The sequence below is a fragment of the Loxodonta africana genome, chromosome 14, assembly GCF_030014295.1.
Source record: "Loxodonta africana isolate mLoxAfr1 chromosome 14, mLoxAfr1.hap2, whole genome shotgun sequence".
Lineage (NCBI taxonomy): Eukaryota > Metazoa > Chordata > Mammalia > Proboscidea > Elephantidae > Loxodonta > Loxodonta africana.
Window position 1 is genome coordinate 32086647 of NC_087355.1, and position 18661 is coordinate 32105307.

At 41.8% G+C, this 18661-nt stretch overlaps 1 protein-coding gene across 8 annotated transcripts in view; it reads right to left on the reverse strand.

The window, feature by feature from the left end:
- Positions 1–18661, reverse strand: part of PAG1 (phosphoprotein membrane anchor with glycosphingolipid microdomains 1) — a 203795-nt gene that overhangs the window by 25270 nt on the left and 159864 nt on the right. For 7 of the 8 annotated variants that reach the window (XM_023545818.2, XM_064267868.1, XM_003408362.4 and 4 more), the window contains 4 exons: positions 13861–14069; positions 8851–8902; positions 5628–5724; positions 3502–4109 (listed from right to left, as the gene is read on the reverse strand). In XM_023545818.2, the coding sequence (XP_023401586.1) occupies positions 3502–4109; positions 5628–5724; positions 8851–8902; positions 13861–14000 (897 nt within the window). In that variant the 5' untranslated portion in view covers positions 14001–14069. Of the gene's footprint in view, positions 1–3501; positions 4110–5627; positions 5725–8850; positions 8903–10434; positions 10518–13860; positions 14070–18661 lie in introns of those variants that run through there. The other variant, XM_064267869.1, reaches the window with a different exon arrangement.

Genomic DNA, 18661 nt, shown 5'->3' on the forward strand with positions numbered 1-18661 from the left:
TCATTACTTTCATTGCTCTGCCCTGATTCAACCCACCATCATCTCTTGTCTGGTTTACTGGAACTGCCACCCCCAATTGGTCTGCTTGCCTCTACCCTCGTCCCACTACAGTACTACAGTCTAATGTCAACACTGTAGTCAGAGTGACCCTTTAAACACATAGGCTGGATTAGGCCATTCTTCTGCCTAAGATTCTCTAATGATCCAATTTTACTCGGATTATAAGACAAACCTATATAGGATCAAGCCCCTGGTTACCTGTTTCCCTACTACTCTTATCCTTTCCTTTTCCTCTCCAGCCACACCGGTCCCTTTCCTCTTCCACCGATAGGCCAGGCATGTTTTAGCTTCAGGTTCTTCACACTGGCCATTCCCTATGCTTCCTTTACTCTTCCCCAAGAACGTGCACAACTCATTCCCTTGCCTCCTTTCACTCTTGGCTCAAATGTCACCTTCACAGCCAGGCATACCCTGACTACCCTAGTCAAGCTTGTAATCCCACCACACTTTTCCAATTCCTTTTATTCTGTTCTATTTTTTCCTATAAACTTTGAAATATTCTAAAATATCATATAATTTACTTGGGTATCATGTTTATGTTAATTTTTCCTTACTAAAGTGTGAGCTCCATGAGGGCAGGGATTTTAATTCACTTATATGGTTTGTTCACTGGTATAATCCAAGCACCTAGAAGAATGCGTGGCACATAGTAGCTGCTCATTAAAATGTTCTTACTGAAAGAATGAATATTAAATATTTCCAATATTCTAAATGCCTTAAAATTAGGACTGTTTATATGGAGATGATGGATTACTCATTTTACTATACTGTAGAAAGGTAATCTTGTTCCTATGTTGGTGTTTCCAGGTTCTAATGAAAAATCTGGAGAACTACTTACTAGAAGTGATTGGGCAATTAACCCTTTGATCTTTCAAATGATTGTAAGTAAAATAGCTTTAACTGCCTTACGCAGCATAAACTCTAAATTGGTTTTATTACCTTTTGTTAAAAGAAGGGTAGAAAACTAGACTGTAGTTTTGCATTTTATGAATGTGCTCATAAATACTTTTATCTGAAATTAGTTTACATTTATCGTAAAAGGTTGGTGCTCTCAAAAGTGGATTTCATGGATAATATGAACAGTTGAACTCCATTCTCAGAACACTACGAAGACTGAAAATTACAAAAAGTGACTTTCATGGTTTGACATATGGAACCATAGCTGGGGTCTACTTTTTGATTGTGAACTCCAAAAGTTTTCTAATGCCTCTACTGATAACCACTACTTGCCCTTCCTACCAAGAGTAGAGCAGAAGAAGAGAACCTTCATATTTTCTGTGCAGAGGAGAGAAATTAGATATTAGTGGCCTGAAGAAGACTGAGCTTGGTTAAACCCCAAGAAGACTTTGACAACTGGAGATGTGAAGTTCAAGTTAATGTAGCTCATATATCAAGTTGTCATACACACAGAGAGAAGGCTTGCGGATGGTTAATACATGTTTGAGCCTTGTTAAATTAATAATCTAAATTTAAGAGTTATATGTTATTGTTTAGAAACTGTTTACTTGATATTACTTAAAAGTATATACCATCATAGGTGAAGTTAGCATAACCTGACCAAGGTAAGTAAAGACACTAAGAAGTATGTGAGAAAAAGGGAAAATTTCAGTAAATGCTATAACATATACACAATTTTGCAACAACAGTAATAACAACCAAAAAACATGTGTGTGGTCACATAGGTAGATATAGATGCATATGTGTGTATAGGAAGGCATATGTGAGTAAATACGTGCGCATGCAGAGGTGTATCCGTAGGCGTATGTGTACATACGTTTGTATGTGCTGCATATATACCTACATACATAACAAACCACATGGGCGCACAGGTACAGAGGCTTCTTAGACATATCCAAATAACCTGTGGGATTGGTTTCTTAGGTCAAAAGGCATGGGACCATAGTCTTGGGGGACAACTTAGTCAATTGGCCTAACATAGTTCACAAAGATAATGCTCTACATTCTAGTTTGGTGAGTAGCATCTGGGGTCTTAAAAGCTTGTGAGCATCCATTTAAGATACAACTATTGGTCTCTAGTCATATGGAGCAAAAGAGAATGAAGGAAATCAAAGGCTCATAGGACTAATAGCTCACACAAACCACAACCTCTTTAAACCTGAGACCAGAAGAACTAGATGGTGCCTGGCTGTCACTACTGACAGTTCTGACCAGCGACACAATAGAAGGTCCCAGATAGAAAGAAAGAAAAATGTAGAACAAAACTCACATTCCTAAAAAAGGCCAGACCTGTTGGACCGATAAAGACTAGAGGAACCCCAGAGACTATCACCCTAAGATACCCTTTGAACTTGGAATTGAAGCTATTAAAATAAACGCTATCACCTATGAGTAATGTGCTCCTTTAAACAATTAACTATATGAGACCAAATTGTCAACATCTACCCAAAAGCAAAGATGAGACAGCAATGAGGGGAAGGGAAGCTAGATCAAGGGAAACAGAACAGAATGGAAATAATAAGAATGCTGACACACTATAAAAAAATTGTAATCGATGGCATGGAACAATTTTGTATAAAAATTGTTAACCCGTAATATCCGTTGCCGTTGAGTCAATTCTGACTCATGGTGACCCTACAGGTCAGAGTAGAATTGCCCTATAGGGTTTCCAAGGAAGGGCCAGTGGATTCAAACTGCCAACCTTTTGGTTAACAGCATAGCTCTTAAGCACTGTGCCACCAGGACTCCAAAACTTGTTAAAAGGGAACCTAATTTTCTGTGTAAACTTTCCCCTAAAACACAATAAAATATTATTAAAAAAAAAAAGCATATATAATCTGGGAGTCCCTGGGTAGAGTAAATGGTTAATGCGCTCGGCTGCTAGCTGAAAGGTTGGAGGTGTGAGTCCACCCAGAGGTGTCTTGAAAGAAATACCTGATAATATACTTCTGAAAAGTCAGCCATTGAAAATACTGTGGAGCACAGTTCTACTCTGACACACATGGGGTTGCCATGAGTTGGCATCAACTCAAAGGCCACTGGTTAGTGGTACCTGTGAGTGGTTTACTGTTGACATGCCTCAAGCTTTGATTTCTAGGATGGTGGAAGGGTGAAGGTCACCATGCTTGAGGTAGCAAGATGCAGAAGAGGCTAAATGTGTGGCAAAGAGATAGTCTCTCCACTTAATTTTTGGTCTTCGGAACGAAGATGATAATACTTGCCCCTATTTAAGCTTGATGTAAAAATTAGAAAATATTCAAGTAAGGAGCTGAGAGAGAAATATTTTAGAAACATGTTTTCACTATTTTGTTACTTGGAGGGGGAAAAAAGTCAAACACAGCTTACATTAAAACATCTGTCATCGTTCAACAAACTTAAAAGTGTTTGAATATATTTCCCAGAACAATGTGCAAGGAAAGCCTCAAGATTAGTTAGATTCCTAGTCATGATAGAAGCACATAAAATAAAAACGCCAGGGCCCACCTTGTTGATTTCAGTGGTTCCCTCAGTGGCTCCTTCTTCATCTGCTGGTCTCTCTTCTTTCTCCTGAAGGTTTTCTTTCTCATCTAGAAGTTTAACAGGGACAGGTGGTGGGGTCTCCTCTTCTGGATCATGTGAACTTCCAAGAACAATCTCTGAGTTAGCACTTTGTCGGCATTTTTTGTTTTTGTCCACTGAGGCATATTCAGCAAACTCCATTTTGCCCTGGGTCTGGGGCTCTGGAAGTTCCTTCAAAGTGGTAATAGACTTGGACTTGCCATTGTGGCCTTTATCCGGATGTGTAGTTGCTCCCACCTCCTTAATTTCTTTCACCGTTTCATACAAGCAATCTTCTACCATATTTTCTTGGGAGGAACTATCCTTGAGCACTTCATATGGGCCTTCCATTCCGCCACTCTGGTCCCCATCCACACTGCTAGCATTGACCGTTGTGTCTACTGTGCTGTTAGGAGGAATTCTGGGCAACTCCCGACTCTGATGACATTTTGAAGGCCTCCCTGCACTGTCCTGGGAGTCCAACAGATCAGAAGCTGAGGTCTCTACTTCCTCATAATGTTGCATGCAGGTCATAGTACTGTCTTCTGAAAGAACTAAAGCAGTAGAAGTATTAAAATTGGAGAAGACAACTCCTTAAATAATCATTGCAGTGAATCAGATCATGTAAATAAAGCTAGGTTACATAAAGAGGCTTACTTTAGATTAGACTCACAGGCTGCAAATTACAGATGCATGACTGTCAGTTGATAGTCTTATTTCAATCACAGTTTTAGACCAAAGCTGTCTATTACATATTTCCAACACAACATTTAATAAATTACCTTGGCTATAAGTTTTTTTTTTTTTAATAAGTTTAGCCCACAGTTATTTCATTACTTATTGTTATACCTGAGGAGACCTCTTGTGGGCAGAGTGTCCACTACGGGCAGAGGATGAAAGTGATATTTGATGGGGCTGAAAGGTATGAGGCTGGGCACCAGAAAAGGGAACATATGTGGTGGTCATTCTCCCAGACTCTACCGGCCTACACTTGTTTGGGGGGAATAGCTGGTAGACAGCCCCTTTCAAAGGTCACTTTCACTTGGCAGACGTATTGGGAACAACTGGGTAAACATGTACCCATAAACCAGTATTACAAAGGGACCTAACACCCCACGTTCCCCTTTAAAGGCTTTTTTCCATCTCACCACATCCTTCTCCACCTCAACATTCCTATCTCAAATTAGAAAATCCAAATGTGAAATCCATGGATTGGTACAGAAATGTTATTGTGTGAAGCCATTCTGTTATCCCTTTATCAAATACATTTGAATGCCTACTATGTGCCAGGGACTGTTCAAGGTGCTGAAGATACATCGTTAAACAAACAAAGAGTCATGCCTTTATGGTGCTTACACAGTGGACGGCAAGTTACTAAATTACTGTGTCTTACTTCGGGGGGATTAGAAATAGGGCCCCTAAGGGGTATTTAGAAAAATGATAATGGATCACTCAACCCTTCTGAATTTAACAATAACACCACTGTATTCTAAGTACTGAATCATCATGGAGGCAGGTGAACTTTTGCCCCTGGCTCTAGTCAGCTGTGTTATGGTGGACGGGATGGGCACTGGAGTCTAAAGACTTGGGGGTCAATACTGGCTGATCCACAGTTTCCTTATAACCATCTGGTAACAATATGACCTCCCACCTCTGGTGAAATTGCTTTGTACTCCATAAAGTGTCAAGCAATATAGTCGTGACATCTGTGAGCAAGAGCCTATCATGTATTAAATGGGCAGAGTTGTTCAGAGCAGGAGCTCAGGACTCAAGATTTTCTGGTTCAAATTATAGATCTTCAACTCACTAGCTGTATGATCTTAGGCAACGTAATTAGTCTCTGTGGTAGGCAGAATAACGATCAGCCCTAAATATGTCCAGATCCTAATCCCTGAAACCTGTGAATATGTTATATTATTCATCCAGATGAAATTATTTTTGCTATAAGTGGTAGTAATACTAAAAGTGAGCAAGGCCCCACTTCCCAGATTTTGAGCTACATTTTTTGAAACCCAATAACTTTCTTAGGAGATGAGGCTTATGTGGAAAGCTGACATTTTTGTAGAACTTACTGTCGCCATTGGTGAGTGCTCCATTGTGATCACTGCTGGCAAGTGCATCGGTTGCCAGGCTAGTAACAGAATGGCTGAACATCTCCTTGTCTGATGTCTGCAAACACAAACACATACCATTGCTAAGAATCTAGGCTACGTGGAAGAGAAGAATATATGTGGCTTTTTCTAAAAATTAAATCACTACCACCGCCAACAAAAATCCACTCAACCCATAAGACTTGTATGTAGAACACTAGAAATCTGGTTAGATTCATCAGGAAAGTCTCGAACTGTGCTATCTGACAGTACACGAGCAACTAGACACATGTGGCTATTTAAATTGAAATTAAGTTAAAAATTGAGTTCTTCAGCTGTACCAGTCATATTTCAAGTACTGAGTGGCCACGTGGGGTAAATGGTTACTGTACTGGACAGAGAAGAAGGGAAGACACAGCACATGCCCAGCAGTGTAGAAAGTATTACAGGACATTCCTGCCCTAGAATCTAAGCATTACTGGGAATCTTCCAGGGCCATCTGCATATCACCTGGTGATCTACAAATGGCTACAGGTAGGTCATGAGATATCAATCCCCTTAGCTCAAGGAGAGAACCAGAACCCCAAAGGCACGTCAAATTGTCTCCAGCAGAGAGCAGCCTTACCCTTGTAACACAGGTACTATAAAATGCTATTATTTCAAAAGGTGCACTATGATATGAAGAACACTGAAAAGCATCACCCTTCATCAGGAATGGGCTTAGTCTGGTCAAAGACAGATATTCCACTAATGTCTGAGTCTATTTTATAACCAGGCAAGTTTCTGGCTTCAAGGTTCTCAAAAACAATCATATGCTACAAAGTAGCTTACCAAACATTTCTATTCTTAAAAACAAATTCAGGACATTTGGAGGGGAGAATGGTCTTGAAGGTTTATTTTCTGCTGGCTGAGAACACATACATACTGTGTATAATAACATACCAAACTGAGCTATAGCTATAATCTACATGAGAAGTCAAAAACAAGTTGGCAGTTCAAGTATTTCTGTAAATTTCTTTCATACTAAAGTCTGACAATTGATAAATCAAAACTAGGCTGTCAGCACTGAATGTCGAATTTGGTTCCTTATAAAATCATGCTGTGTGCCTTCTGCTCCAAAGGTGCCATTACGAAGGGTCATAAAGGGCAGCAGCTTGTTTCACTGCTGCTGATATAATCTGCTCCTCCATCCTTTCTCATGGAATGCATGACCTGTGTGGCCCAGGAGGGGGCATGCGTGTGGGACCATGCACCAGACTCCATACGGAAAGTTCTGATGTAAACGGCATGGGAATCTTGGCTAGCTGCCCTCGCAAACTGATTCATGATTGGGAATCAAATTCTAAATAATAATAGATAGCAAACAGCTCATCCTGTGTCATGATCTGAAAGTTTATTGGAAGTCAGCTGTTTCAATTCATGGAAGCCCATATTCGATGAGCACCTATGACGTGAGTCACTGTGCTAGGTTGCCAGGAACTTGAGATGTGTGTGCTAATCTCACAGAGATAATGTTATAAGTGGGAGGGAGGGGGATGTGAGGGAGGGGAAAGAAGGCTCCCAGGTGGGCCCATAACAGCATACTAATCCATCACACTGAAGCAGGGCTTCGAACTGGTTTGAACCAGTTCCATCATGGCCAATGAAGCAAAACTGGAACAGGCCCAAATTTTAAAATTTGGATGATCTGGAACTATAACTGGAACGAGGAAAATTGTGGGTCCACACTCTGGAATGGGAGACTCATTGGAGGTGTAGTGAGCCCTTGCAGGGGCCTGATATGTGAGACTGGATTATTGCCAGGACTGAGGAGAATGATACAGATTCAAAGCAGTGGGGTCAGTTGCCATCTTTGGGCACACCACCACCGTTTCTGATTCTGCACAAATCTGAGGGGCAAGAGATCTGGTTGCTATGCAACGTGTACGCTGCCCTTGTTTTCTAAGAGGGAGATGAAGTTTCTAGCAGGGCTTTAACCCATATTTTTTCCCATTCTAGTTACGGTCTTGGTTCACCTAAATATAGAAAATTCAGGTCTGTTCCAATGCCACTTCCTCAGCCATGACTGAACCGGGAAGAACCACCACTGGAGAAGTGGTGGTGGAGGATTCCCATACACCACATCTCATGTACTCTCTTCACCCTCCCTATCTCACTTTTCCTCTTAATGCCACCACTGGGGCAAAGCAGAGGCAGTGTGAACAGGTGAGAAGTGGGGACTTGGACAATCAGAGATTGAAGTGGAGGGTATGATAACCCAGGATAGGTGTGGGTGGGCAAGCTGTGTGTGTGCACATGCATGCATGTGGGTGTGTGTGCATGCATGCACGTGTGCAGAAAGGAAGGGAAGGAAAACCCCAGGGGCTTCTGGGAGGAAAGGGGAGCCCTGACCACTTCCTTCCTGCTTGGGCTAGAACAGTCCTGTGCATTCTTGGGTCAGGGCAGCCTAGATGGAGCCACCTCCCTGGTGAGCTCTGAACATTTCTGCTGGCTGCATATTTTACAGCAGACCACATTTTATCTATTTGACTTATCCATACTTCCTTTTTGCACCCACTTCCCTCAACCAGTTTTTGCCTAATCTTGAGAAGTGGTATGGGAACAGGAAGTACTTTCTCTCTTACAGCACTGGACAGGGCTCAGGCAGGACTCTGATGAACCCAGGCCTGTGAACATGAGGATGGACGCAACCCACGCTTCTGGACTTGCTCAGCCATTTCAGGGATGGCCCTGAATCTGAGAGAACCAGGCAGGAGAGGGCTCCCTCAGGCTGCTCTTCACCGGCGTGGATTCTCGAGACCCATAAGGCTCTGAGGGCCGAGGATAATCCAGCAAGGCCAGGCCAATCCTTGGGTGTTTTGCGGTCCAGCCTCTGGTTGGTTTAATGACTAGCTAGCACTGGAGATGGACGGGGCAAAAGACAAACTTCCCTTTAAGAATCTTTCTGGTAGCAGCACAAACGTCCAGGGCTTCACGAATTTCAGGAACTCTCCCCAAAAACCTAGCTAATTGCACAGGCCTGGAATCACGGTGACTAAAAGCCTACATAAAGAGAACATAGCCCGGGCCGTCACAGCTAACTCTGGCCTCACTCTTCCCCTTGGTTTCATTGAGGTGGGAAGCACATGGGAACATCCTAGACAGTGGTACACGCACGTGCACACACGCACACACACACATACACATACACCCCACAGGGGCTCACCACGTTCATCAGGTTCTCATCATCCCCACTTTGAGGCCTCGGCTTCTTCTCTCTGAAATGGAAAATAAAATGTGGCTATAATGACTGAAAGGGCATTGGTAAATCAGTGGTAGGATTCTTGCCTTCTATGTGGGAGACCTGGGTGTGATCTCCAGTCGATGTATCTCATGTGCAGCTCCCACCTGTCTCATTTTAAAAACAAAGTTCAACGCGAAGGACTCATACAATGAAAGCTATAAAACACTGCTGATAAAGATTAAAGAAGACTTAAATAAATGGAAATATGTTGTATGTTCACAGATTGGAAGACTTAATATTGTTAAGACATAAATACTACCCCCAAGCGATCTATAGATTCAATGCAATCCTGATCAAAATTTCAACAGTCGTCTTTACAGATATAAAAAAAATCAATCCTCAACTTTATATGGAAGGGAAAGAGGACCAAAATAGCTAAATAAAAACAATGTTGAAAAAGAAGAACAAAGTAGGAAGACTCACACTTCCTGATTTTAAAACATACTATATAGCTACAGTAATCAAAACAGCCTGATACTGGTATAACTATAGACACACAGACCAATGGAATAGAATTAGAGTAGAATAAACCCAGTAAACCCAGCGCCATCAAGTCTATTCCGACTCATAGCAACCCTATAGGACAGAGTAGAACTACCCCATTGAGTTTCCAAGGAGCGCCTGGTGGATTCGAACTGCCGGCCCTTTGGTTACCAGCCATAGCACTTAACCACTATGCCACAGAAATCAACACAGACATCTTTTTTTTTTTTTGACAAGGGTGCTAAGCCCATTTGATGGGGAAATAAGAGCTGCTTCAGTGAATGGTGCTGGGAAAATTCAATTTTCACATGCAGAAAAATGAAATGGGATCCATGCCTCACACCATACACAAAAACAAATACAAAATGGATTAAGGACCTAAATGTGCAAACTAAAACCATAAAATTCTTATAAGAACAAGCAGGCCTAGCTTTCAACAATGGATTATCTGATATAATAACAAAAGCACAAAAAACAAAAGACTAAATAAATGGGACACCTCATAAAATTAAAAACATATAAAACTTCAACAATTTAACAACAAATAACCCAATCATAAAATGGGCAAAGACTTGAATAGACATTTCACCAAACAGGACATTCAAATGGCCACCAAACACATGAAAAGATTCTCAGCATCATTAGCCATTGGAGACATGCAAATCAAAACCACAATGAGATACCATTACACTCCCACTTGGATGGCTAAGATAAAAAAAGAAAACAACAAATGGTGGCAAGGATGTAAGGAAATTGGAACCCTTATCCATTGCTGGTGGGAATGCAAAATGGTACAGCCATTGTGGAAAACAGTTTAGGGGGTCCTCAAAAAACTGAAAATGGAACTACCATATGACTCAGCAATTCCACTCCTAGGTATATACCCAAAAGACTTGAAAGCAAAGACTCAAAAAGAGACTTGTACACCAGTGTTCACTGCAGCACTATTCACAACAACCAAAAGGTGGAAACAACCTAAATGCTCATCAACAGATGAATGGACAAACAAAATGTGGTACCTACATATAATGGAATACTATGCAGCCAGTAGGAGAAATGAAGTCTTGATACATGTCACAGTATGGATGGAGCTTGAAGACATCATGCTGAGTGAAATAAGCAAATCCCAAAAGGATAAATATTGTAGGATCTCACTTATATAAAAAGACAAGAAAAGGTAAATGTATAGGGACCAAAGTTTATTAGTACCACAGACAAAGAGGGGTTAATGGTGACAGAAAAATCACATTGATTAAGGGTAGGGTTGCATGGCTGATTACTGTAATTGCTGTCAATAAGTTGTACACCTGTAAAAAGTTGAATTGGCAAATGTGTGATAGATATATTTTTAGCGACCAAAAAAAAAAAAAAAAAAAGAGCAGCTGCTAGGGCTGCTTATGTACAACCAAAAACCTCATGGGATTTGATTTCTTGGTTAGGAGGTTTAGGGTCATGGTTTCATGGGACATTCCAGTTAATTGGCCTAATAATGTGTTTAGTGCTTCTGTTCTACCTCCTAGTTCATCGTGTAGTGCCTGGGACCTTAAAAGCTTATCAGTGGTCATCCAAGGCACAGCAATTGGTCTCTATTCACCTGGAGCAATAGAGGAAGAAGGACAGTCGGGAATAGAAGGCTGATATGGAATGTGTGGCTCACTGCCTCCATGAACAACTGCTTCCATTGCTATGAGACCAGAAGAACTGGATGGCGCCCAGTTACCATTACTGAACATTTTGATCAAAGATTCTAAAGAAGAATTCTGGTCAAAAAGGGGAAAATGCAGAATAGAATTTCAAATTCTTATGGAGCTTTTTGGAGCCATGGAGGGTAGATGAACCCCTGCAACTCCTGCTCTGAGATAATCTTTAAACCTTAAACCAAAAATATCCTCTGAAGTCATCTAAAAACCAAACAGTAGTTTAGCTTAACCAGAAAAAAGAGCTGCCTTGAGCATTATACATTATATTACATTTAAGAACCATCTATATGGATCAACTTGACGAAAGTACTTCAAAAGATTAGATAGGAACCTTAGAGTGCAGTGAGTTAATGCTAAGGACGGAGGAACAACTCAGAACAGGAGGGTGAGAATGGTTGCACGACTCCGGGGATGTAAGCAATGTCACTAAATTGGACATGCAGAAACTGTTCAATTGGTATATGTTTTGCTGTGTATATTCTCAACAACAAAATAAATAAAACTTAGAAAAACAAAGTTCATTTTGCCAAGAGAGAAAGAAATGGACAGTTACAGATACTATAAATCCCACCGCTTATTTGAAGGTGTTAGGAATCTGAACGGTCAAGTCAGAGGGCCAGAGTGTTCCACCTCTGCCAAGTAACCCTTCTTCCATGACTAGAAAACAGAAATTCACAAGGAAAGGACCAAGGCAGGTCCTGTGTAGAAACTGTTTATATCTAGAATACTGGGGTAAGTCTACCATTTTTTTCCTTGAGAAAATCCAGACAATTAACTCTTCACTTTACTTAACTCTGCTGTTTGCACAGTCAGACATTGCAATGGAATTGAGAAAATAATCACAAAGCAAACGCAAGTTTTGGCAAGTTGGGAAGGGTACATGCTTTCAGGATGAGTCATCTGTGCTTCCAGTCCATGGAAAAGTCAGTAGAGTAAAAATAGTTTGTTTTTACTCAGGGCAGTCTAAAGAAAGCCTTCAGTACTAGGGAATCCATTTCCCATATTTATAAGGCAACAGTGACACCTAACGGGAGAGTGAATAATTACAGAAGCGCCCCTACCAGGCACAGGCAGCCAGCACTCAGCTGGTCACTATTTCTCCACTTTCCAGGCCAAGCGATGTGGCCTAGTAATGGAGCACTGGGTCCTAATTGGGTAGGGGTTAGGAGGCTGCTTGGGCTCAGAGAGTCTGATATCTTCCCTCTCCACAGAGACACTGAGGGTCGGAAGCCATATCCAGACTTTTAAATGATGCTTACGGAATTTTTTCTGAGGTTACTGTGGAGAAAGTCTGGAACAGGGCTAGCTACCTTCCAGCTGCTTCCTTTCCACCACAGGGCTCTGTGCACACTTGTGCACACTTGTGCACACACTGCAACACTTGCTAAATGTCTGGAAAACATCACTCCTGGTTAGAAAGCCTTTTACTTCTCTCTGAGCGAAAGATCTCTTTCTAGGAGTAGCCAGTAATCAGCTGCTGTCCTGTTGACTCCTCTCTAGGGGTACTGACATTTTATGGAAGAAAAGAGAATTCTTTAAAAAGACACAGATGATGTTACTTTCCCATACAACATGACTCTCTCTTTTTAAAATAACGAATCTGTTAAAAACTACAGTTCTAGATGACAAATCCTTAAACAAGAGTTCTCAGTAACTTCCAACTGGCAGCGAACAAAGTATTTTCAACGCACATAAACTGAGATTGTGAAACGTCCACACATGGGAAAAAGAGAATATACATTCTGACAAGGGTATGCTTAAAAGAATGGCAATCATTTTACTGCAGGGAGTTTCCCATATAAGGGGACTGAAATAAAATATGAATTTTCATTTTATTAACAATATAATAATAATAATAATAAAAAAGGTCCTGGGATCTTTTGCAGTAGAGAGAGGCAAGGTAATTTCTGTGAAACCTCATGCAGAGTTTCTGTTAAAGTTTACTCAGTGGGATTTCATTTATAACAGGCTTTTTACATAAAGCGTCCTCCGGGCTTTCCCCAGAGAGCCAAGGGACAAACACAGAGAAATTGGCTATCTTCTTTCCCACAACACACCTCAAACTGTTGGACAAGTGGACATCACCACTTCATGACATTACTGTCTGACCTTGGGCAAACTAAATGGCCCCAGCATCACTAAGCTATAAAGGAAAGTCCAATCACTAAAAAATATACCCCAGCGGGAGGCCCACCACGTTGCTGCAACGGCAATGCTTTCTGTTTTTCGAGGAGGTTAACGGGTAAGTCTTATTGCATAGCCTCTTAAACGACAACGTGTAAACATTTTCTCTTTTGAAACAAGCTCTGCCAAAAGCGCCACTTCCGTGATGAATGTTCTGGACCATAGCTCCAAAGGCAGGGATGAAGAGCGAAGCTCAGGACATACTAAGCTGAGAAGGAGTATTGTGGAGTCGTGAAGAGAGCAAAACCCCTGGGCCAGGCTGCTTGGGCCTCAAGCCTGCCTCTAACACGCACTAGATGTGGTGCATACTACACACTGGGTCTCAGTGTTTAAAGTCCGTAGAATGTGGATAATACTGGCCCCTACCTCATCAGGTTGTTTTAAGGATAAAAATTAATAATAATAATAATACACAACCTACATCTAATATCATACATATGGGTGAATGGCTGAAAGGTTTTCCCACTTTGATGAGAAACAAGACAAGGGTTTTTAAAAAAGAAAGTCTTCAGGGTACAGCGAACATGTTCTTTTATGGCTACAGTAGAAACTCTCGGACTCTTACCTGTCACAGCTGGAACAGAGAAAGATGAGGAAGGCAATGAGGAAGAAAATGGCCACAGCTGCCAAAGTTTCCCACAGAACGATCTGCACCTGCCCACTGATGCTCAGCATGCTCCCCACGGGCCCCATGGTGACAACCATGACGGCACAGCTGGGGGGAGTAAGTCAGGCCTTCAAAGGTGTCACATTGGTGCAGAAGTGCTCATCTTCCTGTAGAGAGAACAACGTGTTTTGAAACAACTTTAAACGTCAATATCCCAGAACTTGTCATTAGAGTCATGTCAGGAGAAAGGGCTTTGGACAAAGCCAGGAAGGTGTGGCTGCAGTAAACAGAAGGGAGCATCAGAGTGGACCTGAAACCCCACCCTGGGCAAGGGCCTCCATTCCCAGGGCCTACAAAACATCACGTGGGAACGTGTACATGCCCAGCACAGTGCCTGAAGCAATGGATGGTGTATTACTATTTTAATATGTTTTAGGGATGGACTCTTGATGAGATTTTCAAATAAAGTAAGATGCTTATTTGGATTCAATTTTTTTTTTTTTAACCAGAGCAACATAAAGCGTCTCTTATAGCTTTCACAAATATGCAATTCATTGTCCACTTTCTTTGTCTCCCACCTTGTGCCCCAACTCCCCAAACTGACTTTTCTCCAAGACAGTTTAAGGTCAATTCAACTAAGGAAATACAATGTCTTTGTATTCACCTGCATAAACATTTATCAAGGAGCGCTAGTAGCACAATGGTTAAATGCTGGCTGCTAATGAAACGGCTGGGGGGTTTGACCCCGCCCAACAGCTCCTCCGAAGAAGACCTGGCAATCTGCTTCCCTAAAGATTACAGCCAAGAAAACACTATGGGGCAGTTCAACTCTGTCACATGGGGTCGCTATGAGGCGAAGTTGACTTGAAGTCAGCTAACAGCATTTATCTATTCTGAGTATGTGACTGTTTATTTCCAAGGCCAATTTCCACTAAGCTTCTATGAACACCCAATAAATATCCATGCAAGGGAATGGATGAATGTACTTTGAGTATATCGTTTAGCAGTAAATAAAACCTATTTATAAACAAGTAAAAACTAATTATAAGTTACCTTTTACTTAGTATCTACTACGTGCCAGGGACTCTACTAAATGCTTTCCTCATTTCCTTGCTGCCACTATCCTGTGAAGTAACCCATAGCTGTTGAGTTGATTCCGACTCATGATGACTGTATAGGACAGAGTAGAACTTCCCCGTAGGGTCTCCAAGGCTATAATCTTTACGGAAGCAGGCTGCACATCTTTCTCCCATAGAGCAACTGGTGGGTTCAAACTGTCGACCTTTCCCATTGACCTTTCAGTTAGCAGCCACGTGCTTAACCAGTGCACCACCAGGGCTCCTTCCTGTGAAGCAGGTGCTGCTACTCTCATTTTACAAAGAAGCCAACAGTGGAGAAGTAGAAGTTGAATTAAAGGTCCATGGAGTGGTTAAGTGCTATGGCTGCTAACCAAAGGGTTGGCAATTTGAATCCTCCAGGCGTTCCTTGGAAACTTCTGGAGCAGTTCTACTCTGTCCTATAGGGTCGCTATGACTCGGAATCGACTCGATGGCACTGGGTTTGGTTTTTATTTTTAGGTGGTACAAACAATTTACACTCCACTACTAACCAAAAAAAGGTTGGTGGTTTGAACCTACCCAGCACCACAGCGAAAGAAAGGCCTGGTGATCTGCTTCTGTAAAGATGAGACCCAAGAAAACCCTATGGAACAGTTCTACTCTTTAACACATGGGGAGCCATGAGTAGAAATCAACTTGATGACAAATAAGTTTTTTTCTTTTAAGAAGTTGAATAACTTTCCCGAGATGTCATAGTTGGTGAGTGGCAGGGAGGCAGCAGTTTCTGACTCCAAAGCTCTTAGCCTCCAGATGAAGCGCTTACTCATTGGGTTCTTCTACTGCTCTATTTTAACTATAATGCTTGTCTTAGTTAACTAGTGCTGCTATAACAAATACCACAAGTGGGTGGCTTTAACAAAGAGAAATTTATTCTCTCACAGTTTAGGAGGCTAGAAATCCGAATTCAGGGTGCCAACTCCAGGGGAAGGCTTTCTCTCTCTGTTGGCTCTGGGGGAAGGTCTTTGTCATTAGTCTTCCCCTGGACTAGGAGCTTCTCAGCACAGGGATCCCAGGTCCAAAGGATCAACACTCCTGGCTCTACTTTCTTGGTAATATGAGGTCCCCGTGTCTGTCTGCTTGCTCCTCTTTTATATCTCAAGAGAGATTGACTTAAAACACAACCTAATCTTGTAGATTGAGTACTGCCTTATTAACACAATTGCTGCTAATCCCACCTCATTAACATAGAGGTAGGATTTACAACACATAGGAAAATCACATCATATGACAAAATGGTGGACAATCACACAATACTGGGAATCACGGACTAGCCAAGTTGACACACATTTCTTGGGGGGACACAATTCAATCCGTAACAATGGTTCTAAATAAAAACGGTCAGATTGTTTTTGCTAAATATTTTAAGAGTTGCAGGTATTTTGGAACTAGAGTAATATACCAAAGTACTTAACAATTATTTGTCATCCAAGAGGCCTTGTTTAAGAGCATTTGTTCTGTTCAATTCTTGAACATTCTAAATTAAAAGGAACAGGCTTTAACTTAATCTCAAGTTTTACAAATAAAATGAGCAAATATGCATTTTTTTCATATGCCGATGAGTCAAAACTCAAAACAATATATTTCCTTGAAAAGACTGTCCATGTTTATATTTTTATTTGGTTTATTGACAGAGCTATGATGATATTTAGCCATCACCAAGTGTTAGCATTATGCCAGCACTATGCTGGTTTACTGGCAAAGCAGAGCGCATGTGAAAGGGGGGAAACAAAAGCCTTTCTGGCAAAGGCAGTCAAACAGACCAGGTTTTCTCCAGGTGAAACACTGTGACATTTATCTGAATGCTCAAGGTTAAAGAATAATAAAAAGCTAAAGAAAATGAAACATTTATCTACAGTGTATCCAGACAGAATTTTGGGAGATGAAGCAGATTGTTTCTGTCATCTTTGAGTCAACATGAACACTTCCTTCTAATCTAATTAGAATTTATAAAATTATATAAATGCACAACTTCCTGTGTAATATAGAATTTTTTTCTCTGTTTGCATATTAATGCCTGTAAATATCTTATTTTTTTCTTTTGGGTAACTTTACAGTAATAGAGGGTCAAATTACTCTTTCACATTTGCCCCTGGACAGCTGTAACTGAATGAAAATAACCACCGCTTTTCTTATAATTTGCTGATGCAAAAAATCCTTCACTTTAAATTGAGACGGCAAATTGGCACCACAAGAGTTATTAGAAAACAGTTAAGCAAGCACTTAATTCAGTGTCCTATGAAAGTATATGAAACAAAAATTTAAGTCAAGGCGCCAAGCATAAGACATGTTAGGAAGCACAGACAAAAGTTCTCTCTTGTGCACACGTTTGTTTGTTCATCCATTCATACAACAGATTCAATCAATGCCTGTTTCTAAGTGCCAGGTTCTTAGAACAGAGTTTACTGTCTGAATTAGTCAAAGGCCACAGAGCCACCCAGCAAGCCTAGCATGGAACCTTTATCACCTCTATTTCTGTATATAGTCTGTTTTTTTCTCTCTCCTCTTTCTCTCTCAACAAGGGGAGCCTGAGACAATATAATGGAATATGTGGGGTGCCAGGCTTACTAGGACAGTGCAGAGAGAAATAGAATGAAAGGGGCTTATTATGAGCTACTGAATAAAGGATATAATTCAGCAAAAATGTGTCAAAACTCCTGACTCACTCCCCTTCAACTAGAATTTTCAGAAAAGCTACTGGAAAAAAAAAAAAAAAAGGTACTTTTTCCAGAAGTTCTCACCGTGAACAAAATCATCACAATGGAAAAAAGATCATCACCTGGTACATTTTCCTGAGTCAGATACACTGTAATCCCTAAGGGCAAGTGCTCCAATTGTTGGGGCAGCTCCCATCTCTCAGAAACCTTGAAGCTCAATTCTACAGGAGGGCTAGTGGCAGCCTAAGTCATGGCAGTAGCAACCACTTGCTAAACGACTTACTGAATGGTCCTTAGGGGCCTGGCAGTGTGCAGAGGTCTACACACACACGATCTCTGACCCTGACCTTAGGGGCCTGGCAGTGTGCAGAGGTCTACACACACACGATCTCTGACCCTGACCTTAGGGGCCTGGCAGTGTGCAGAGGTCTACACACACGATCTCTGACCCTGACCTTAGGGGCCTGGCAGTGTGCAGAGGTCTACACACACACGATCTCTGACCCTGACCTTAGGGGCCTGGCAGTGTGCAGAGGTCTACACACACACGATCTCTGACCCTGACCTTAGGGGCCTGGCAGTGTGCAGAGGTCTACACACACACGATCTCTGACCCTGACCTTAGGGGCCTGGCAGTGTGCAGAGGTCTACACACACACGATCTCTGACCCTGACCTTAGGGGCCTGGCAGTGTGCAGAGGTCTACACACACACGATCTCTGACCCTGACCTTAGGGGCCTGGCAGTGTGCAGAGGTCTACACACACGATCTCTGACCCTGACCTTAGGGGCCTGGCAGTGTGCAGAGGTCTACACACACACGATCTCTGACCCTGACCTTAGGGGCCTGGCAGTGTGCAGAGGTCTACACACACATGATCTCTGACCCTGACCTTAGGGGCCTGGCAGTGTGCAGAGGTCTACACACACATGATCTCTGACCCTGAGAGCAGGCCTCTAGGGTAGCAGTATTCCCATTCTGGAGAC